The sequence below is a fragment of the Rhinoraja longicauda genome, chromosome 10, assembly GCF_053455715.1.
Source record: "Rhinoraja longicauda isolate Sanriku21f chromosome 10, sRhiLon1.1, whole genome shotgun sequence".
In the NCBI taxonomy this organism is placed as follows: Eukaryota; Metazoa; Chordata; class Chondrichthyes; order Rajiformes; family Arhynchobatidae; genus Rhinoraja; species Rhinoraja longicauda.
In genome coordinates this window covers 9079854-9103744 of record NC_135962.1, presented here as the reverse complement: position 1 = coordinate 9103744, position 23891 = coordinate 9079854, and the positions used below count along the sequence as shown (strand labels likewise).

The 23891-nt window shown below is 41.0% G+C and overlaps 1 protein-coding gene across 1 annotated transcript in view; it reads left to right on the top strand.

Annotated features, from left to right (window-relative positions):
• The window catches only part of dnajc17 (DnaJ (Hsp40) homolog, subfamily C, member 17), a 95217-nt gene that overhangs the window by 20224 nt on the left and 51102 nt on the right, over nt 1-23891 (top strand). Inside the window, exons 2-7 of the mRNA XM_078406180.1 lie at nt 3462-3531; nt 12860-12918; nt 16209-16296; nt 17782-17858; nt 22465-22561; nt 23322-23371. Of these exons, the coding sequence (XP_078262306.1) occupies nt 3462-3531; nt 12860-12918; nt 16209-16296; nt 17782-17858; nt 22465-22561; nt 23322-23371 (441 nt within the window). The remainder of the gene's footprint in view (nt 1-3461; nt 3532-12859; nt 12919-16208; nt 16297-17781; nt 17859-22464; nt 22562-23321; nt 23372-23891) is intronic.

The window sequence follows — 23891 nt, the reverse complement described above, 5'->3', positions numbered from 1 at the left end:
GTTTCGACCCGAGACGTCACCTATTCCTTTTCTCCAGAGATGCTGCCTGACCCACTGAGTTACTCCAGCTTTTTGTGTCTATCTTCAGTTAAAATAAGAAACACATTACTGATAATACAGAATAGGATATAATCATTTAAGAGGAACCTAATACATGAGGTATGAAGGAATTAAGGGATATCTTGATAGGATGTCAGGAGATCCTTGTTGAACAAAGATTAGTTGGAATTATAGATACTTTTTCTGTAAATTATTTTTTAAATTTTGCCCTTTGTGATGTATTACTATTTCCACGATTTCATATAAGTATTTACAGGACCCACATCATTCCCAAGGCAAGATGGCAAGTGTGTTGAAATGTTGACAGACTTCCAGCAATTTTGTTTTGGGGTCAGCTAGGAGCCATGCAAGAACAGTTCATGGAGATTTATAATCCCAGCATATACTGTGTGGCCTCAACCTTCTTCCAGCCTGCACTGGACCCCTGATTGAAGATTAACATTGAGAACCTTTGAAATGTGTCCTAATGGTGTGTTTGAAAATAAGGCTTGAATTTGGATTTTGTTGTTTTTCTAGCTATGGTTGGCTAGTGCCTGACAGTGTAGACAACAGGATATTGAAAGCTTTCCACCTTCTCTGGTTGCACTTTTGGCTTTAGAGTGAAACAGGGTCATTTTCTCTCTTTGTTCAAGAGTGAGGGACCAGTCTGTGCCATCTGCCACACAGCTTAGTGAACGGTTCCTTTGCGGTTCAAAATGAGCAAGGATAATAAACAAATAGCACATGCCATGTTGTTGAATTGCCGTGATTTCCTAATGCAAAACCACAATTGCAACCAGACCTCGCTGTTTCAATTTTTGAAAGTACACATTTTAATTAGGTAAATCTGTGCTTCTTCATAGAATAGGCACAATCATTGTTAACTTTCTGAGTGCGAGACCCCCAACCTCTGAAAATTTAGTGGCTGTAAATGTTATTAAATGCAATGAACTGTTTAAAGGTCAGGTACGGGATTTAAGGTTCTATCTTCATAGTTTAAGTTGGATCTAGAATATAAGGAAATAGCAGGAGTAAGTCATTCACTCTCTCAATTCAACATCATAATGGCTAATCTGTTTCGGACCTTGTCTTTTGGGGCCTTGTTTCCCTGCTCTTTTTTATTTCCTTTTTGTGTAATCCTAATGTTTTGACTTCCACACCTTCTAAGGCAAAGAATTCTGCAAGAATTTGTTACACACACAGGGCAGCATGTTTCATCATTACATTCAACACCTTGTTCACTTAACATTCCCATCAGAACCAACCCAGTCTGCTAATATCCTAGTATCCAACACGGACAAGCTAGATGCAGGAAAAATGTTCCCAATATTGGGGAGTCCAGAACCAGGGGCCACAGTCTTAGAATAAAGGGGAGGCCATTTGAAACTGAGGTGAGAAGGAACTTTTTCAGCCAGAGAGTTGTGAATTTGTGGAATTCTCTGCCACAGAGGGCAGTGGAGGCCAAATCACTGGTTGAATTTAAGAGAGAGTTAAGGGCCTGTTCCACTTAGGCGATCTTTTTGGCGACTACAGCGACTGTCAAAGTCTTAGCAGATCGCCGAACTTTTCTTTTACCCGACGATAATGATCACGACAATGCCGAGTCAGGTCGAGTTTACAACGTCTTCTGAAACATCACGAAAATTACCACGCTGTCAATGCTTCTCCAGCATCCTAATTTTCGCTGATATCACTGACAAGTCGGTAAGTACTTGAGCAGTTTACTAATAGCTGTATTAAAAAAATTTTTTTTTAAAGTGGTTCAGTGGATTTTTGTGAAAAGTGTGTGGGCATTCTTTGAAAATGTAAGGGAGATGCATATCTGGTTTCTGGGTTGAATATCTGGGTTCGGAGCCCACTTTACATGTAATGGCGGAGGCCAAAAACATTGCGAAAATTCCCACGCTTACCTGACCGTCAAACTGTCGCCTCCAATCTACCTGTCAAATGTCCTGACGGTAAATAAATTGATTAAACACAAGCATTTTATGGTATTTTGAAATTACTTTACTTATTTTAATATTATGTGCTTCTGAATGCATCTTAAGAGAACCTATCAAACCTGGGGACAGCATGCGACAGCGACTGCAATAAGCTACGATGCCTGGCGACAAGCCAGCTGTCGCCGAGTGATTTCAAGCCGTTTGATTTCTCGGCGACGCGCCGAGATCCACTACGATTCACTACGATCTTTGGAAGACTCCTCACGATCATGCCCGCGACACCCTGGTGAACGTGCGGCGACAGCCTAGTCGCCGACAATCGCCTTAAAATCGCTTAAGTGGGACAGGCCCAGATAGAGCTCTGGGGGCTAGTGGAATCAAGGGATATGGGGAGAAGTTGGGCACAGGTTACTGATTGTGGATGATCAGCCATGATCACAATGAATAGCGGTGCTGGCTCGAAGGGCCAAATGGCCTCCTCCTGCACCTATTTTCTATGTTTCTATGATTCACTGAACAATTATAATTTTCTTAATTGAGGCAAACGGTAGCATTCCCTGCACCCTGCCCATCTCAAAACTCGTTTAGTTGCACACCTCTGATGTCACAATACAGCATACAGGTCCACCTGAATTGTCGAGACTGTTCAATTATGCACTGGGAACAGAACAATAAATTCTTACTTGCTGCAGCATTACAGGCACATTAATGCAACATATCAAATAAATATAAAATAAACAATAATAATATAAATTATCGGTTGTACTAGATATCCAGACCCTAATAGTGCAAACTGAAGTACGTTGTACAGTCTGTACAAAGTCCAAAGTAATTTGGTGTTGTGGTTCAGCTGTGGTTAGAGTTGTGCAGCATGGTTCAAGAGCCTGATGACTAATGGGAACGAGCTGTTTTTGAATCTGGAGGTAACGGTTCTCAAGTTCCTGTACTCTTTTCTCGTGTTACCGGTGAGATGGGAACATGATTAGGGTGGTGTGGGTCTTTGATGATATTACCTGTCTTCTTGACCCAGTACTTCTTGTAGATCCCTTTGATGGTGGGGAGGTCAATACCCTTTATGACCAGGACAATGTCCACCGCTTTCTGTAACCTCCTTCATTCTTTGGGCATTCGAGTTACCAAACCAGGCGAGGATACAGTCAGTCATTATGTGCCTGTAGAAGTTCCATAGAGTATTTGGTGACTAGCTGAATTTCTTCAAACTTCTGAGGAAGTAGAACCATTTTATGTTATCTTTGCTCACATAATGGGGTTGTACAAAATTATTCAAAATATCTGCCTGTTTCAAGGCAAATCATACCATTGTTTCTCGTTTTGAGAGAAAAAGATGACGTGTGGTGTCCGGCATTAGAAGGCTGATGTTTCCCAAATTATTTCCCAAATTTACAGTTGGAAATTAGTACAACTGGTGGATTTTGTTCCTTATTTGGTGATATGTTTTTTTTTTTTCTTTCTTCACAGATAAAGAAAGCATACAGACAGAAGGCTTTGAAATGCCACCCTGACAAGAACCCAGACAATCCCAAAGCAGGTTAGCTAATGGAGAAATTTGGGTAGTCCCTAATTTATTACTAATTTGGATAAATATCTTTAAATCTGTTGAATAATGTAGTTTACTAGAGATCAACCTTGTTAATTTCCAGAGCAGAACAGACTATAATTTGCTCTAGATACTGGATTGATGAGTATCTAATAAGATGGCCCTTTACTCAATTAGCAACTTTAGAGGATCCTTGAGAAGTTAGCTGATAGGAGAGAATGGGATGGTGCTAAGAGTGGATCGTTTATATGTTGACCATATTTTAGAAATGAAAGAGAGAAATTATATATTTGTAAACCATTAACGGAACTTGAATGTTTGGGTGACGTACATGCAGAAGACGGTTCTGAAAAATGACGGAATTATTGGTTTGAATTGAGTTACTATTTTTGATGTTGGACATTTAGCAGATGAGTGGGTAAAGTTAAATTTATCAGCAAATGATTCCACAACTTCTTCATCCAACTTAGAGAAGTGCCACCGATTGCATTCCATTCCTTGCACCTGCGTGGATAAAGGGGGAAAAAAGGGTTATTGTGAAACATGTAGAGATAAGCAGGGGTGATAAAACCAGCAGGTGTAGATTTGCAAAAGGCATTTGATAAGGTGTGGCATAAATATTCACTGCACAACATAAAATCTCCTAGAATGGGAATATACAGTATACATGGTCCACCTTCAAATTGAAAACTGTAATTTGTGAGGTTCTGCAAGGATCAGTGCTGGGACCCGAGGCATTTGCAGTCTGTTAATGATTTAGGTAAAGGGACCAAGTCTAAAGTATCCAAGTTTGTTGCTGAGGAAGCAATAGGTGGCACCGTATGTTGCTCCAAGGACATTCTGCTCCAAGTTTATAATGGACTGTGGACACTGAGCGGACAAAAATAAAATCAGTACCTGATGTAAAATAAAGGCGTATGTAAGAATTTCTACTCTTGTGGAAAAAGCAGAATCTTATGTTATGTTGGGAGAGTAATGAATGCTCGTGCTCAAAGATATCTGGGTTTTCTTCACGCAAACTTCATATTTCACAAAGATTTACTGTATAGGCAAATAAAATAATTAGGAGACCAAATTGAATAATGGGTTTTACTGCAAGGACATGAAGTGTAAAAGTAAGTCTTCCCACAACGATGCAAAGCTCAGAAGAGACTACAAGAAGTACTGTTTAATTTTGGTCTCTTTATGTAAGGAAGATTCACAAAACTTGGAGATGGGACTTCATCATTAAATGATGAAGCAAATTTGAGGATTGTATGGCCTAATTCTGCTCCTATTTTTCTTGCGTGCTTAGTGACATTTTTCAATTAGTTGAATGTTGTTTTGGGTTTCTTAAATTAAAAAAAAAGTTTTTGTTGTTTTTAATTAATAATTGTAGTTGTTTATTTTTCCATAGTTTTTGCTTGTAATAAGTATTAAAAAAACATTCAGTGTTTTTCAAAAGGCGCTTGACTTAGCTGGCAGTCAAAGATTTGAGGGGAAACTTGTTTTGGCCTGTCCCTTCTCTCCATCAATGGATGCAAATCCTTGCCAATGTAGATCATCTTCAACCAGTAAGTTGTCATCAGCAAATCTATGAAAAGCAATTTGTATCTGACATGCAGATAAGTAGCAACCATGGGAGGGAGACCTGTTGCAAAGAGAGAATTCTGGCCCAGAGAAAGCTACTTTATATTTACATTTTTGAAAATGTATACTTTCAGGCTATTATTTTTGTTGGAACTGACTCGTCCAGCATGTCAAATTAAAATAATTTATGCAATTGATAAATCTATCCTTGCATAACTTTAATATCTCACCTTTTACCACAACATGGCAAATAACTCCACAGACAATGTGGCTGCAATCATTATTATATTGTCCAGTTAATTTGGCAAAGACTTTGCACAATAGCAAGTTGAAGAATTAGTATATATATTTATGGAGTCACAAGGAACTGCAGATGGTGGAATCTGGAATATCTGGTAACATTGGCATCAGCTGAAGCAAAAAAAAAAGTTCATTCGAAGATCTACTGTAAAGGGCACCCTTTGTTTCATCTGTTGTTAGAAGATGGCATCCTCAAAATATTGCTCTTTTTACCTTGCTCTTTAATAATAATAATAATAATAATAATAATGCATTACATTTATATAGCGCTTTTCATACACTCAAAGACGCTTTACAGGGATTTAAAGAACATAGGGAAGTGAATAAATAGATAAATAAGTAAACGAACAGAGAAAGGAGACAGAAGGTGAGGTGACCTTCAGTGGTTGAAGGCAGTACTGAACAGGTGAGACTTCAGTGATGTTTTGAATGTGGTGAGTGAGGAGGAGTCTCTGACGGTTTGGGGTAGTGAGTTCCATAGGGTGGGAGTAGCGATGGAGAAAGCCCTGTCCCCCCAGGATCTGAGTTTGGTCCGGATGGGGGGGGGGATAGGAGATTGGCAGCAGCAGAGCGGAGGGTGCAGGTGGGAGTGTGCCTGTGGAGGAGGTCAGTCAGGTAGGATGGGGCCAGGTTATGGAGGGCTTTGTAGGTCATGAGGAGGGTTTTGTACTGGATTCTCTGGGGGATGGGGAGCCAGTGGAGTTTGTAAAGGACGTAGACGGGCAGCGGAGTTTTGAATGTATTGAAGTTTACTGATGATTTTTGAGGGTGCGCCATAGAGGAGGCTGTTGCAGTAGTCCAGACGGGAGGTGATGAAGGCGTGGATTATACGATAAAGGCGTCCATTATACGATAAAGTCTCCAAAGCGGGACTTAAACCCACTAGTGTTATTTCAAGAGGATTTTGACTGAGGTAGAGAGAACCAGGTAAAGGCTGAAGAAGTGTAGGGAAAAAAACTGCAGATGCTGGTTTAAATCGAAGGTGGACACAAAATGCTGGAGTAACTCAGCGGGTCAGGCAGCATCTCTGGAGAGAAGGAATGGGTGACGTTTTCGAGACCATTCTTCAGACTGATGTCAGGGGAGGGGACAGGACAAAGATAGGATGTATTCGGAGACAGGAAGACTAGTGGGAGAACCGGGAAGAGGGAGGGGATAGAGAAGGAAAGCAGGGACTATCTGAAGTTAGAGAAGTCAATGTTCATACCGCTGGAGTGTAAATTACCCAAGCGAAATATGAGGTGCTGTTCCTCCAATTTGCGCTGGGCCTCACTCTGACAATGGAGGAGGCCCAGGACAGAAAGGTCAGATTGGGAATGGGAGGGGGAGTTGAAGTGCTGAGATCAGGTTGGTTAAGACGGACTGAGCGGAGATGTTCAGCGAAACGATCGCCGCGCTTGGTCTCGCCGATGTAGAGAAGTTGACACCTGGAACAGGTGATGAGGTTAGTGGATACAGTAGATGAGGTTAGTGGAGGTGCAGGTGAACCTCTGCCTCACCTGGAAAGACTGTTTGGGTCCTTGGATGGAATTGAGGGGGGAGGTGTTGCATCTCCTGCGGTTGCAGGAGAAAGTACCTGGGGAGGGGTGGCTCCTGACCCGCAATGTCGCCTATCCATTCCCTCCACAGATGTTGCCTGTTCCACTGAGTTACTCCAACACTTTGTGTTTTGCTCAAGATTCCAGCATGTGCAGTTCTTTGTGTAAGTAAAATGCCCGATGGTTCAACCTTGTCCCAGCTGCAAGTTATTAAAATGTTCTTAAATTAACCAAAAACATAACCCACTTAAATAATTAAATATATTAAACCACAAATGGTTTTAAAGAAAGAAGCTTGGCCTATTCTTCCCTACAGACTCACAGATTCTATCCAAATGATTGGGCTCATAGATGCTGTGCCATATCTAACCAGCCCTAGGAGCTGAGAGTAGACTGTCCAGCAAACTGCTCCACTGCTGACAATACAAGGAAATAGCTGACTACATTTGACCTGTGTATCGGTATGTTTGCATTTGCACGGGAATCCTGAAACTTAATCGTACTTTGCTGTTCCGTGCACAACTATTAGCATTTACCAGCAAATTCTGGGTTGTCACTGTGGATTATTGGACATCCTGCCCTTAAAATAAATTGGCAAAGTTTCAGGCGAGTGCTGTAATGTTAATTGTGGAATTCAAGGGTTGGGAGGAGAGATGTACAACATTCAATTTTTGTTTTCTTTGGAGGAAAGATGATTGAAAGGGAGACTTGATCCAGGTATTTAAAAGGCTGAGAGCAGAGATGTTGTAGACACAGGAAAGTTGTTTAGTTTGGATTGTGAAGACAAAACTAGAGGATAAAGTTCAAAATTAACAAGCCTCAAGCAAAATTGGAATTCCTTTACCCTCACAGATTAGTGGTTATGTGGAACAGACCATGCTGCCTCGATTAACTGCATGAACAAGAATTAGATATCTACTTTGGAAAGCAATGGAAGTTTTTAGGGCAACTGTAGGCTTGTGATTCAAAAAAATTCCATAGTGTTCGTGAGTTTTTCAACATTGTGCAGAGGAGGTCTTCTATCTGTGTTATTAAGATGTGACAGTAGGTTAAACATCTGTTTGGGATATTTAGGATTGGGGACTGTGGAAATTTGTTTTCTTCCAAGGACGAAGTGCATCACAGGGCTGATTGTATTATTCAGTCAAGGATGTATTTGGGACAATACCATTTTCAATTAATTTATTTATTCATTTCTCAGCTGTAGGCATTGCTGGCAAAACCAGCCTTTGGTGCCAGTGAGAATGTGGTGGTGAACCACTGCAGACCAGCTGTAGTGGTTGCGATATGGTTGAGTAACTTGCTCAGCTGTCTCAGAAGGTGGTTAAGAGTAAACTAAATTATTGTAGGTTTGGATATAGGTCAGCAAGGGCAAGGATAGCAGGCTCCCTCCCATGAAAGGCATAAATGAATTAGAAATGTCTTTACAGCAATCTGGTAGTTATTTTCTACACCTGATTATTAACCAAAATCAAATTCCACTGTTATCATGATGATATTTTGAATACCCGTTTTCTCTTTTTTTTGATGCAGACTTATGGGATACTGGTCTGGTAACTTTATTGCTCTGCCACTAGCTGACAGAATTACAAATGGGCTTAAAGTATAACAACTATTATTTCTTGTGAAGATGTGGATTCCACTTCCCATGACCTCCCTTGACCCCTTCAACATCTGTGTGTTGTCAGCTTACTAGTTTCACAATCCTAAATGAATCCTATTTTCTTCCAATTCAACATTGGGAAGTCAATTTCTTCAGCTTCTGTCTCGAGCTCTATTATCTCACTGATGATTTCTGTCTGGGTGAACCAGACTGTATGAGCATCCACAGGGTCTGCTATTACTCGACACTAAACAGGTGTTTAGAAATTTTTGCAAAGTAATTAAAAAGAAATAACTGAAATATCACATTTACATGTATTCAGACACTTTACTCAGTACTTTGTTGAGACACCTTTGGCAGCGATTACAGCCTCAAGTCTTCTTGGGTATGATGCTACAAGCTTGGCACACCTGTATTTGGGTAATTTCTCGCATTCTTCTCTGCAGATCCTCTCAAGCTCTGTCAGGTTGGATGGGGAGTGTCGATGCACAGCTATTTTCAGGTCCCTCCAGAGATGTTCGAGTGGCTGGACCACTCAAGGACATTCACAGACTTGTCACGAAGCCACTCCTGCGTCGTCGTGGCTATGTGCTTAGGGTCGTTGTCCTGTTAGAAGGTGAACCTCTGCCCCAGTCTGAGATCCAGAACGTTCTGGAGCAGGTTTTCATCAAGGATCTCTCTGTACTTTGCTCTGTTCATCTTTCCCTCTATCCTGACTAGTCTCCCAGTTCCTTCCGCTGAAAAATATCCCCACAGCATGATGCTGCCACCACCATGCTTCACTGTAGGAATGGTATTGGCCAGGTGATGAGCGCAGCCACTTGGCATTCAGGCCAAAGAGTTCAATCTTGTTTCTCATGGTCTGAATCTTGTTTCTCATGGTCTGAGAGTCCTCTAAGTGCCTTTTGGCAAACTCCAAGTGGGCTGTCATTTTCCTTTTTACTGAGGAGTGGCTTCCGTCTGGCCACTCTACCATAATGGCCTGATTGGTGGAGTGCTGCAGATATAGTTATCCTTCTGGAAGTTTCTCCCATCTCCACAGAGGAACTCTGGAGCTCTGTCAGAGTGACCATCGGGTTCTTGGTCATCTGCCTGACCAAGGCCCTTCTTAGTTTGGCCGGGCGGCCAGCCCTATGAAGAGTCCTGGTGGTTCCAAAGTTCTTCCATTTAAGAATGATGGAGGCCACTGTGCTCTTCGGGACCTGCAATACTGCAGAAATTGTTTTATACCCTTCCCCAGATCTGTGTCTCGACACAATCCTGTCTCGGAGGTCTACGGACAATTCCTTCGTCTTCATGGCTTGGTTTGTGCTCTGACTTGTACTGTCAACTGTGGGACCTTTAATAGACAGGTGTGTGCCTTTCCAAATCATGCCGAATCAATTTAATTTACCACTGGTGGACCCCAATCAAGTTGTAGAAACATCTCAAGGATAATCAATGGAAACAGGATGAACATAAGCTCAATTTTGAGTGGCATAGCAAACGGTCTGAATACTTAAGTAAATGTGATATTTTAGTTATTTTTAATTTGCGAAAATTTCTAAACACCTGTTTTTGCTTCTTCATTCTGGGGTATGGTGTGTAGATTGATGATTAAAAAAAAAGAATTTAATCCATTTTAAAATAAGGCTGTAACATACCAAAATGTGGAAAAAGTGAAGGGGTCTGAATACTTTCTGAATGCACTGTCTCTAGTATAAGTACATAGTTCCTTGAAAGTGGCATCATAGGCAAATAGGGAGGTGAAAGACGCTTCTGGCAAGCTGGCCATCATCAGTCTGGGAACTGAGTTTAGAGTTACAATTGTACAAGACATTAGTGAGGCTGCACTTGGAGTATTATGTTCAGTTCTGGTCGCCCTTTGGTAGCAAAGCAGTCATTAAGCTGGAAAGAGTGTAGAGATTTACATGATTTTGCCAGTCTGAGCTATTGGGTTGTACAGACAGGGACTTCATTCCTTGGAGCACAGGAGGCTGAGGGGTGATATGATAGAGATGCATAAAACCATGAGGGGAATAGATAGGGTGATGCATGGAGTCTTTATCCCCAGGGTAGGGGAATCAAGACCTCAAGGGCATAGGTTGAAGGTGAGAGGGAACAGATTTAATAGGAACCCGAGGGGCAACATTTTTACAGGGGGTTGTAGGTGTGTGGAACGAGCTGCCAGAGGAAGTAGTTGAACCAGGTACAGTAACACCATTTAAAATACATTTAGACAGGTGCATGGATAAGAAAGTTTGAGAGGTGTACATGCCAAATGCAGGCAAATGGGACTAGCTTGGAAGGGGCATCTTGTTTGGTATGAGTTGGGTGAAGTGGCCCCAATCCATGCTGTATAACTTTAACTGGATTTTAGGTTACCTTGGGATTCATTGGAAGCCAACTGCCTGAGTCATGTGGGATATATAGGGATATTAGATTCCTTTTCTTGAACCAAATAGGTTTCTGACAGCCCAATTCCCGCAGGTTTGATTATTTTTTGTTGATACTAGACCGCAAATTGCTAGATTTAATGAGTACAGTTTCACAATTTGCTGACTGTGGATTTGTGCTCAATAGATGGATTGTGTTTGAAATTAAGGCACTGTTCCCATTTGCTTTAATGTCTAGTGTCCAATTTGTATCCTATCATTGTGATGTAGCATCTGCGTTCCGTACGGAGAACGTCATACAGCCTGTTTTGCAAATTGATTCAGTTAGAAGTGCTTTGTCCCTCAATTCCAATGAATACAAATGAAGGAAGATAATGCTTCCATTGAAAATTGCATTGATGTGACTATATTAGGAGTATCATGTGCAGCAAGGAAGGATTTCCATGCATTGGATGCAGTTCAGAAAAGGTTTAAGAAATATTGAGATGAGCTCTCGAAATGCATTGGCAAATATGGTTATGGGGCTGTGTGATGGAAATTGGATTGGCCTTGATTGCTGGCATGGACATAATGGACCAAAGAGTCTGTTTCTTTGCTGCATGACTCATCATCCCATGATGAAACTTTGCACATGCTAGTCTTGTATTACAGGAATTCAGAAGAGATGATTGATTGAAATGTAAAATCTTAATGATTATTTGCAGAACGATTTTGGAGAGGATGATTCCTTGTGGGAGAATCTAGAACCAGGGCTAGTTCTTTAAAAATATAGGATACTCATTTAAATCAGCTGAAGCACCTTTTGTCTTGAAGCTCATGAGTCTTTGAAATTCTCTTTCTCAAAGGGCAGTGAAACAGAATATTTCAATAGATTCTTCAGAAGCAGTGGGGCGACAGTTAATCATGGTCCGACAGAACTGGGCAGTTGAAGTTACTGTCTGATCAGCAATATTTTGACGACGCCCGCAATGGCTGCCTCGCCAACAGTCTTTCTCATCCGTTCCTCCTTTGTTATTTTTATAGTATGTGTTGAATACATTTTTAGTGTTCTTTAGCTTGTTTTATGTGGGGGGCGGGGGATTTAAAAAAAAATCTCTTACCTCGATGAAGATGCAATTTAAAATAAATAAATAAATAAATTTCCGTATCGTATCTCCGTCTGCACTGCGGCCCAACATCGTGGAGCTGGTGGTCCCTGTCGGGGATCGACCTCGGAAGCTCCAACCACGGAAGCCTGCTGACTTTAACATCGTGGAGCTTGCGGTCCCTGGTTAGGGACCGACTTCCAAGCCACAGGAGCTTCAACCGCCCCGATCGCGGGGGCTTCGACCGCCCCGATCGCGGGGGCTTCGACTGCCCCGATCGCAGGAGAATAAAGAGGAAGTAGATTAGACTTTATTGCCTTCCATCACAGTGAGGAATGTGGGGAATCCGCTGTGGTGGATGTTTATGTTAACTTTTATGTAGTTGTGTGTCTTGTTGATTTTTATAGTATGGCTGTATTGTAAAAGCTGAGTGCTCCTGATTCACGTGTTCATTTTTACTCCTTGTTTGAATTTTTTCCCCTTGACATTCTATGAAATGTTGTAAGTTCATGGAGTCATAGAGTCATACAGCACGAAAATTGCCCTTCGGCCCAACTTACACATGCCAACCAGATGCCGCATCTACACTCGTCCAACCTGCCCACATTTGGCCCACAAACCTTTCCTATCCATGTACCTGTTAAAGTACCTGCCTCAACTATTTCCTCTGGCACTCGTTCCATATATTCACCACCATCTGTGTGAAAAAGTTGCTCCTCGGGTTCCCATTAAATCTTTCCCCTCTCACCTCGAATCTTGGAAATTAAAATTGTTCCTGGATTCAGCCTTCTGTACATCTATGAAACCTTCCTTTCCTTCTATTCATTATTATTTTGTTTTAATTTGCAGTGGAATTGTTCCATCAGTTATCACAGGCTCTGGAAGTTCTCACAAATGCAGCAGCAAAGGTAAGATTCTGAAAGAAAAACATTAAGCCTTGGATTTGTATAGTCATTTTCACGGTCTCAACATCGCATGCTGTTTTATTGCCAATGAAGTCTCTGCTGTAATACAGGAAATATAGTAATAAAATCCTGCTTAGCAAGCTCCCTCAGTACTGACAAAATGATCTATTTAGATTTTAGTGATGTTGATTAATGGATATCCATTGGTTAAAGAACTCAATAAGTCTGCTGGTCTATTTTTTGAAATGACGCCTCGTGATCTTTCTTGGTACTCTGGTAAAGAAGATTCGACCAAACAACTCATCCCGAAAATGGCCGTTTGCCATTACAGTATTCCCTCAGTATAGCACAGGGGTTTTAGCCAGGATTTTTGTACTGGGGTCTCCATATTAGAACTTAACCATAGCTTTTGATTCAAGTCACAAGTTCTATAAACTGAGCTGTAGCTAACACATACTTGCTTGCTGATACCACCACGATGTATTTGTGGCTTAGACAATAGACAATAGGTGCAGGAGTAGGCCATTCGGCCCTTCGAGCCAGCACCACCATTCAATGTGATCATGGCTGATCATTCTCAATCAGTACCTCGTTCCTGCCTTCTCCCCATACCCCCTGACTCCGCTATCCTTAAGAGCTCTATCTAGCTCTCTCTTGAATGCAAGTTTCAAAGATGGCATTTACATAGTTTGTACATTCACAGCACCCTTTTTTGAAAGAAGCAACCCATCGATCAATAGTTACTATTTCTCCCATCCATGACTGTGAACATCTCCAGCAATTGTGTATAGCTGCAGCAGTTTTTATGTCAATTCTGTTGTGAAAATTACAGTTATTAGTATTGAGGATTTTGCCTAGTTTTGATGCCGTTATACATTCCAGAAACAACATGGATTGGATGTAACATAAAATTCATTATATCTTGTTCCAACAAGCAGTTCCAGTCCTGGTGCAGCATTGCATGGATGCAAATTAATATTTTCTCTGTATTTATACATGAGGTATTGTCAACCAGGTCAGTATTGGTTGGTATAAAACTCCCTCTACAGTATTCCATGAATCCCATGTGAGCTTGAGATTTGTTCGGTTCATAGTAAATAATTCCCTACCATTCCTTATTCCATCCTCAAACTGTTTTCTACTGTGCCAGAGTGTCTCATTTTTCTTTGGCACATTAACATCTGGTGGTCTTTGAGAGAGATTTCCAATTTGGATTTTATTTTCATTCTGGTGTTGAGGCAGATGATTTCGGCATCTATTAGTGTTGATATTTAGTTTTTCATGAGCTTCTCTGTCATTACACTGCAGCTTTCAACATTGCATGAACCACAATTCATCAATAAAATGGACTATAATTTACACCAGACATTGGTTACAAGGATGTTTACAAATGATTGCCAGTTCATTCCTAGTGTAAAGGCTTAAATGTTTTCACCAGCTGATTAGTTGCAGGTTGGCATCAGAATAAATCTTGTTGAAACTTTCCACAGAAGATCACTTTCATTCTTTTCAGTTATATTTCTTCCTAAAACAGTGTCCACTTCCACATAATGAGTCCAATTGTAATATATTGTGGGATTACCTGCTCCTGTTGAAGGAAAGGGATTCTTGTCATGAGATTCAAACAATAGAATGGAAACAGCCTGACAAAATACTAGTTATCGTGTAGTATAGAATAGTTTAGATATTTGTTCCCCGGCTTCATGGTGAGTAAAAGCGCTATCTCTTACAATGCTGAACTGGGCAGGCCAGATTTCGGGTTCATTCCTTGGCCAGTGCCAAATTAGCTGGTTTCATCCATAGCAGAAGATGGGAATGGAAAGATTGCAATTGGCATTCTGGAGAGAAAGGACCATTATACAAAACATTCTCTGGACTACTTGTGTACCTGATTTCTTCTAAAAGCAGCATGTGAAGATCATGGTTGGTTGAATTGCACAATGGGAAAAATCTACAAACGAGCATCAATTAATGCTCACCGCAAGGGTTGAAGCTGGAGCTTGCAGGGCGGTTCTTCAAGTCTCAGGCGATTCAGATGGGAAATGTAACTTTTAAGTTGCCCAATGGAAGGGTGTTTGATTAGTTTCACTAACTATATGTGCATTTAAGATAGTCCATTCAGAATGACTATCTCACACTCTCAATTGAAACTGATTCCTGAAGCTGGAAAAGGTATCCTTTATTTTCTGATGTTCCCTCAGATGCCACATAAATGAAACCTTACTGGAAAATGTTCCAGGTTTGCTCTAATACAAGCATGGTTCCTTTTTCATCTGCTTAGCAATGTGCTGTCAATGAAACAAAGTTCAATGACACGCAGGAGCGGAAGATTTACATTTAACCACCTGTCTACCAGGCATTGTGAATGCAGTCTTTAATCCATAAACATTCATGCCTTCCACCACCACCTCCACACTGTGCACCATTCACAAGATGTTCTGCAGCTAATCTCAGGAGTTTTGATGAATGTCCTTCTACATGTTGGGTAGTGAAAGAATAGCAGATGCTGGGGAAAATTACCAGCTGTGAGTTCTCTTCCAAATTACACACCCTCTGACTGGGAAATATATCACAATTCCTAAATGCATTCTAATTTTTTGAATTTCCGACTCAACAGCACTCGGGGAATAAGTGCTGCAGCAGTTTGCTGCATTGATTTCATGGGCCACAAAGTGGGGATTAAATGTTGATTTTGCCAGCAATGCCTTCATCCCATAAATTTAAAAAAAAAAAAAGACTTCAGCCCCCAAACTTTCGACTGGCAAACTATTTTGGTTTATGTTATGGATCTATTTTCCTCTTAATCCCTTGAATGATCATTTATTTTCCCCTAAATGCCTCCACTCGAACAGAGCTCCTAATAAAATGCACAGGTATTGCTATTGATTCTTAACTTGCATCTCAAAAAAACAGTAAGAGGACATTCTACTATATTTTGTTGTTTATTTATAGTGAGAGAACACCTCTGGTACCTAGATGCAAAATTATAAGTGCTATTTTCTCTGCCTATCTCACCCGTGTGGCTTTCAGCCTATACTGTTCTTTTGGAAGGCAAGCGAATGGGAGTCTGTTCGGGACCACTGCTGGCAGTTCTTGGGGACCATAAAGAAAATTTCATTCAGGAGTTTTTGAGAGGTATACAGAAATTGCCCTTTGTATTGTTAGATGCTGGCAACAAAGAATGTGCATTGTGCATGCCAATTGCAGGTTATGTCAGTTAAATCACTTCAGCTTGTATTTCACATGTAGAAACATTGATAAGTATACTAACTTCATTTTTCTTTCACCTCAAGGCAGCCTATGACCAAATTAGAAAAGCCAAAAAGCGAGCAGCAGAAAAAGATCGAAAACTCGACAGCAAAAGAAGGAAAGTAAAGCTTGGTATGTGCGATACTGACAAGCATTATCAGCAATTGAAGAAAATAGAGATTTTACCCCTTGCCACAAATAAGGCACCAAAGGATTGAGCTTGCAAAATGTTGGGGCATCCCTGGGGGGGATTGCATGATGTTGGATCCACGGATAACTCTAGAATGGATTCAGCGTTATTGAAAGGATTGCAATGTGCCTTGAAGTTTTTCTGTGGCACAATGAAAGCCTAATCTTGAAGCCTTTGATAGGACAGTGCAAAGACAGAACTACTTTAACTATCTGCCTTGGAGCATAACATTTAATTGTATTAGCTGCATAAAGTGAAGGAAGTCTTGGAGAAAACACATGAAGTCACAAGGAGAAAGTACAAGCTGTGTACAGAGAGCACCCGAAGTCAGGATCGAACCCAGGTCTCTGGCGCTGTAAGGCAGCAACTCTACCATTGCACCACTGTGCTGCCCTTAGATGACATGCCACATTGCCTTCTTTCATATTCTTCTGAATGTTGATATTGGCTAAGATTCAGTACAATTTCCACTTGTCTTTTTCCTACAATGGCCATTTCACCACATGGCGCAACGGTAGAGTTGCTGCCTTGTAGTGCTTGCAGCACCAGAGACCGGGTTCGATCCCGACTACGGGTGCTGTCTGTACGGAGTTTGTACATTCTCCCCCTGACCACGTGGGTTTTCTCTGAGATCTTCGATTTCCTCCCACACTCCAAAGACGTTCAGGTATGTAGGTTTGGCTTGGTGCATATGTAAATTGTCTCTAGTGTGTGTAGGATAGTGTTAATGTGGGGATTGCTGGTCGATGCGGACACGGTGGGACGAGGGCCCTGTTTCCGTGCTGTTTCATGAAACTAAACTAAACTATAAAACTTGTTATATATGTATATTAAGACATTTGGATTCCTGTGTGGATGGGCTGATTGTTTGAGGTACTTTGCACTTTCTTTTAGACTGTGACACTGGGGAATCACTGGAACTGATTTGCAGCCAGAGCTGCTCGCAATGTCTGAAACCTGACTAGGAATGGTCGATGAAAAATTTGCTTGGCTGTTGCCAGTGCAAATGCAAAGAAAAATCATTTTTGACATCTTGACTCCGCTTGTTGATACCACAAACCTCAATCTTCATCTCATTCAATCCCATTGGGAAATATTGGTTGCAACTCTTATCAAAGGCGATGCAGTTCATGATTTCAGACAGGGCATTGGCTTTTAGAGTGCTGGGTGCTCTTCTGATTAAGGTGCAGTCACCTTGGCTCACTTTCACCTGGACACAATATTTAAAAAAAACATTTTGCTTAAGACTATGAACATCCTTTGCCTCTGAGCATAAACTTTTCTGTGACCGTGCGCAAATAAAAGTTATCCCTTTTGAAACCCAGCATCAGAGAAGATGTGCCATAGTTGATCTTTCTCCCCCGCGTTGGAACTCATCGGTTTTTATTATACAGAACATTACATGCAGTATTATGATTCAATTACAGACTTGGAAGCTCGTGAGCGGGAAGCTCAGCTCATTGAGGAAGAAGACATTAAGATTGCAAAGAATTTCGATGAAGTGGTAAGTGCTAAAGCAAATCAAACTCTTCTCATTTGAGTCAGACAGCATGGAAATGGGCCCTTTTGCCCAACTTGCGTACACCAACCAACATGTCCCATCTACACTAGTCCCACCTGCCTGCATTTGGCCCATATCCTTCCAAACCTGTCCTATCCATGTACCTGTCTCTGTATGGGAGGGAGCCCCTGCTTGAAAATGAGCTGTGCTTGCAAGGAGTAAGTGATTTGTACTGTGTATAATCTCAACATTTTACACTGATTAACACATGATCGAGGGATAAGGTAACTTATTGTTGCAGCTCAGTTCTATTGTTCCCTTATTCTTTAAAACATAAGGAAGATTGAGTAAAATGAGTTGCGATAGTGGGGAACTTCAATGATCCTAATAAAAATTGGGCGGAGAGGAATTTTTTTTGAAAAATCAAAGACGAAATACTCGACCAGATGAGAGTTAATTGAAGTAAGTTGCAAAGCAAATTAGTCCAAGGTGATTGGAATCAAAGATTGGCAGACCACTCAGGGGGCAGTAGTGTAGAGGTTAAAATGAAATGTTCATATAAGGGTCAGATGCATAATTCAATAGATTTACGTTCTCTGCAGTGAACCTGATGCATCAGGCTTCTAACTTAAAGGTATCGGCTATGTAGAAACAAGGAACAGCAGGTGCTGGAATCTAGTGTAGAACTGAAAGTGCTGGATCAGGTAGCATCTCTGGAGGACAATGATAAGCAATGTTTTGGGTCAAGAAGCTTCTTCAGACTGATATTTGTAGGCAAGAGAAAGCTGGAAAAGAGGTTGAGCTTGAGATAGGACAAAAACTGGCAAGTGATAGGTGGATACAGGTGACTGAGGATTTGGTGATTTTTATTGGCAGATGGGTACACATAGGCAAAAGAATGTCAAAAGAGAACAAAAAGAGCCAAAAGAAAGACAAGATAAAAGAGTGTCAGATAAGCAGGAGGGAAATGTAAAGCCAGAGGGAGGGATAGAGGTGGGTGGGGGGAAAGAAAGGTGGGGTAGTGAGAAATGGGGGGGGGGGGGGGTGTTGGGGGGGTGGCCACAGGAACGCGGGGGGGGGGGTGTAGGGAAAGGAGAGAAAAATAAAATTGGGAGGTGGGTGGTGTAATCTAAAGTTGGAGGATTAAATGTTAATACCGTTAGATTGTAAGCTGCCCAAGAGGAACAAGAGGTGCTTTTCCACCAGTTTGCTTGTGGCCTCACTCTGGCAATGGAAAATATGCAGGACAGAAAGGTCAGTATGATATTAGGACGGTTAGCAACCGGAAGATCTGGCAGGCCAAGATAGACTGAGTGCAAGTGTGCGGTGAAAGTGGCCCTGTCTACGTTTGATATTGCCGATGTAAAGAAGGCCATTGTGGTCTTTTGCTTACAGATGCTTGATTTCTCAGCCTTGCAAAAAGATGGATTAGTGGTCATTATCATATGGCTGCTGGGGAGAGCATGTTCTCCATAAATCAGCTGCAACATCTATATTACAATAAGTGAACGTTTCTAATCACTTCATTGGATGTATTGCGCTTTAGGCCATCCTGAGATGGTGAAAAGCCTGATAATGTTGCAAATCATGTAGAGAATCAACCTGAAATTAAAACACTGACAAAGGAATCAGCGAATAAGGGATGCACAAGAAGAGATGAGCTGCCAACTTCAAAGATCCAAGTCAAGGCAGTGGAGGCCAATTAACTCGATGTTTTCAAGAGAGAGTTAGATTTAGCTCTTGGGGCTAAAGGAATCAAGCGATATAGGGAAAAAGCAGGAACTGGCTACTGATTTTAGATGATCAGCCATGATCATATTGAATGGCGGTGCTGACTCGAAGGGCCGAATGACCTACTCCTATTTTTCTATGATTCTATGTCCATGAATATATAGTCAATAAAAGGATAATCAGGGATTAAAAAGGACTTCATCTGCTGGAGGTGAAAGATATTGCTGAGATACTAAATGAGCTGTTGTCACTGAAGGAAAATATGCTGCCAGTATCAGAGTAAAAGAGGAAATGAGCAAAGGATTGGATATGATTAAAAACAGATGAAAAGTTACTTCAAAGTTTGACATTGCTCAGAATAGAAAAGGCACTAAGTCCACAAGAATGCTTCCTAAGTTAATGAGAGACCGGGCAGAATCTCCAGTTCTTTTTGAGAGTGGGAGTGGTGTCCAATAAATGCTGCAATTATGTTCTAAAAGGGGAAATGATGATGCTGGTTAAATTTTAACATCAGCGATCTAAGACAAGATTATTTGGTAAAAAGCAAACCAAATTCACTTCAAATTTTAAGTTTTTTATTCTCAAACTGTTCTACAGACCCATGCCACTCAATCTATAAAGATCTGAAGGTCAACTTTTGTTTCTTTGACTCCAATCTTTAGCCTTCTCATTGATGGCCTTGTGTTAAACCATCTAGATCTTTACATTGTTCCCACCCATGTATGGCCTCCACTCCATCTCCCAACCAATCTGCCGGCATATGTCATTGTAACATTTTGTATGTGTGTACTGGTGTAATTTCCCTGTCTCCAAGTCGAAGGTGTAATTTAATTATTGGTATAAATATATGTACAAAAGAAAATGCCCACATCACCAACCTCTTGTGCTTTGGTCACATTGTCACTGAGGTCAATGTCACAATATTTGTTTGCGCTGTTCACGTTCATCCTTTGTGCTAGGTTTTATTTGGCTGAAGCAAGCCCCTTGATGAAGTGAATTGATGAAATAAATCTCATTCCAATACTCAAGCAGGTAATGGAACAGTGGTCAAATTTCTGGGATAGTCAAAATTCTAAGCTACTGACACCAAGCCATGTTCAAATCCCATAAGGATAGTTGGGAGTTTAAATTCAGGTCATTACATCAATCTAGAGCAAAAAATAAGGAAACTACTTGAGGAACTCTGGGTTGAGCAATGTCTATGGAGTGGGGGTAAGGAATCGTTGACATTTCAGGTTGAGACCTTCCGTCAGGACTGAGAATGGAGAGAAAAGGTACCTGGTGTAAAGTGAAGTGGGGAGTGGTGAGGCAGGGAACTAGGTGACTCGTGTCATAGTTTTGTGTTGTGTTAATATTATTTAATGAGTAATATAGGAGTGCTACATTGCTGGAAGTGCAGTGCCTCAGCTGATAGGTTTAACCAAATAATTCAGATAGATTTTAAAGTTCACATGGCGCTAGTTAAAGAAGATGGCATTCTCCTTTGTCCTGGACAATATCGTCCCTTCACCAGCACCTCTGAAAAACAAATTAACTGCATTTTTATTTAATTGATGCTTGCAAGCATGCTTCCAAATTGTTGGAGCACTGCTATTATGCAATAGCACTGCTCTTGCATAAATTAAACTTTAGGTTTAGGTTTATCATTCTCACTTGTCCCAAGATATAGTGAAACCCTTTATTTTGCATGCCATCCAATCACATCAGATAACACTATGTGAGTGGACTCTTATACATCAGCGAGACCTACCTGAACTTCCGGTTGCCAAACACTTTAATTCCCCTTCCCATTTCCACACTGACCTTTCTGCCCTAGGCCTCCTCCATTGTCTGAGTGAGGCCAAATGCAAATTGGAGGAACAGCATCTCATATTTCGCTTGGGCAGCTTACAACCCAGTGGTATGAATATTGATTTCTCTAACTTCAAATGGCCCTTGCATCCCCCCCTCTTTCTCCATCCCTCCCCCACCCAGGTCGTACCATCTTCAAAGTTGTCTTGTTGAGTCAAATTGTCTGCAACTCGTTCTCACCTAAGACAAAGCTAACAATGGCCTGTTTTCTTTATCACTATGACATTTTTGCATTTCTTTCATTCATTTGTTCTATATCTCTCTACATCACCGTCTATATCTCTCATTTCTTTTTCCTCTGGCTCTCAGTCTGAAGAAGGGTCTCGACCGAAACATCACCTATTTCTTTTCTCCAGAGATGCTGTCTGACCCGCTGAATTACTCCATCTTTTTGTGTCTATCTTTGGTTTAAACCAGCATCTGCAGTTCCTTCCTACATAGAAAAATCATGGTCATGGCTTCATGTTCGGCACAGACATTGTGGGCCAAAGGGCCTGTTCTGGTGCTGTATTGTTCTATACTCTGAGGTTTAATGCCCTATCCTTCACTCCTATTCCTTCCCTCCAAAATCCCCTTGACTCATGTTCTGATTAAGTGACCCAAATAAATGTATGATCTTGCAAGATGTAAGAAGTAGCTGGGATTTCTGTTGCTATGGGTTCCCCAGCAGCCCCCACCAGAAAGAGTAGAGTATCAATGATGAGTAGACTCCATTATATTATGTTTGAAATGTCTGCTGGCATTATTCTGCAAGCAATAGTGCTTCAATCAGGAGCCAGTAGACATACCAAGAATTGTACCCAGAAAATATTCGTGCTCTCAGGAGGGAAAGTGAGGTAGAAATTTGGAAGCACCAACAACTAAATTGTGTGGATTAATATAAACAGGAATTACATTTTTAGATTTGTTTTTGTTGGCTTGTCATGCTGGCCAGAATTTTGGCACAGTCTTGTTCTTTGTCATTCACAATATTGATTAATTCCTCAGATACATTATAAGCCAACATTAGGTTCTTGTCTTCCTGCAGATTGCAAAACTCAGGGAGGAGGGCTCCAGAAATTTACAGGAACAGCAGAGGCTCATCAAAGAACAGATAATGCTGGAAAGAGAACAGAGGTTGAGAGGTAAATTGTACCTGTTCAGCAGGATGCTTGATTTACTAGAATTTCCTAGAATGGGCAGATAGATGGCATATGAAATTTAATGTGGTATTTAATCTGGCAGTTAATGCACAGTAAATGATAACCTTTACTTTTAAATTGTTAAGCATTTTTAATAGTTCAGTAGCACGTTGATAGGAGCTTTATTTTCTTTATTGCAGTGTCAATTGTTTCTACGGTAAAACTGGTTTTGTAAATATGGACTGGTTAGGCCAAATGTTTGAACAGTTTGGGGCATTTCATTGGCAGGTCAGGTAGAGACTAGATTAGAAAACAGTGGCAGAACGACAGTAAACTATAAAAATGTAAAAGGGGGGCAAGAAAGGATGTGAATGTGTGCTCGACACCACATTATAGTTGTGGTATATTCCACGGAGCGCAGTAATGGTGAAGAGTGGATTGGAAGTGGGAGCACCTCAGGGAAGAGCAGAGTGGAGATTTGCCAAGAGATTTGGGGAGAGGTAAGCTTGGAGCATTCAGGGAACGAGTCAATGGGAGGAAGGTGAATGGAGTTCAGGAGAAAACAGAGGAGCAAGATAAGGACGAATGTGACAGTAAATTCGTAGGTGTTCACTTTTAATTAATCGGTATAGTATAATAACAACAAAAATAAATTAGAAACCTTGTGTATTACGATTGCTTGCAGTGTCTGTTTATAATTTTGTTCTAAGATACTTGCTTTGTAAATGTGCATTTTGGGTTACATAGCTTCCTTTTATCCCAGGTTCTGATGTCCAAACAGATTCCAAAAACAAATCAACCCCAAAACTGAAAGTAAGTCCAGTTTTCATGTTTTTTGTTAATGTCCAATGGTATGTTTCAGGGTTATTGACGCTTAGGTTTAGGAAATTAAGAATGCAATTAGTTAGAAAGTACTATATTTACTTATTTAAGGTGAATGTTTACCCTTTGATTTCTGGTTTTGAATACTTTTATAATCTTCCCTGATTTCCTTTTACATTTCAGCAGTCTTCCTTTATCTGTATTGAATGGAGCAGATTCTTGCCAACACAAGGAGCTTTAGGTTTCAGTGGATCTGCAATAGATCACATTTTCTCCTCTAAAGCACTTTGAACAATTATAGTGTCCCACTTGGTCCAAAGCAGCTGCCACATCAGCTACCCTTCATATCAGTTAGTGCAGCTGAATTATTATCCTTCGTGTATGCAAGAAACTAGAGTCATACAGCAGGAAGCAAGCCCTTCGGCCCAACTTGCCCACACCGGCCATGTCCCAGCTACATTAGTCCCACATGCCTGCATTTGGCCCATATCCCTCCAAACCTGTTCTATCC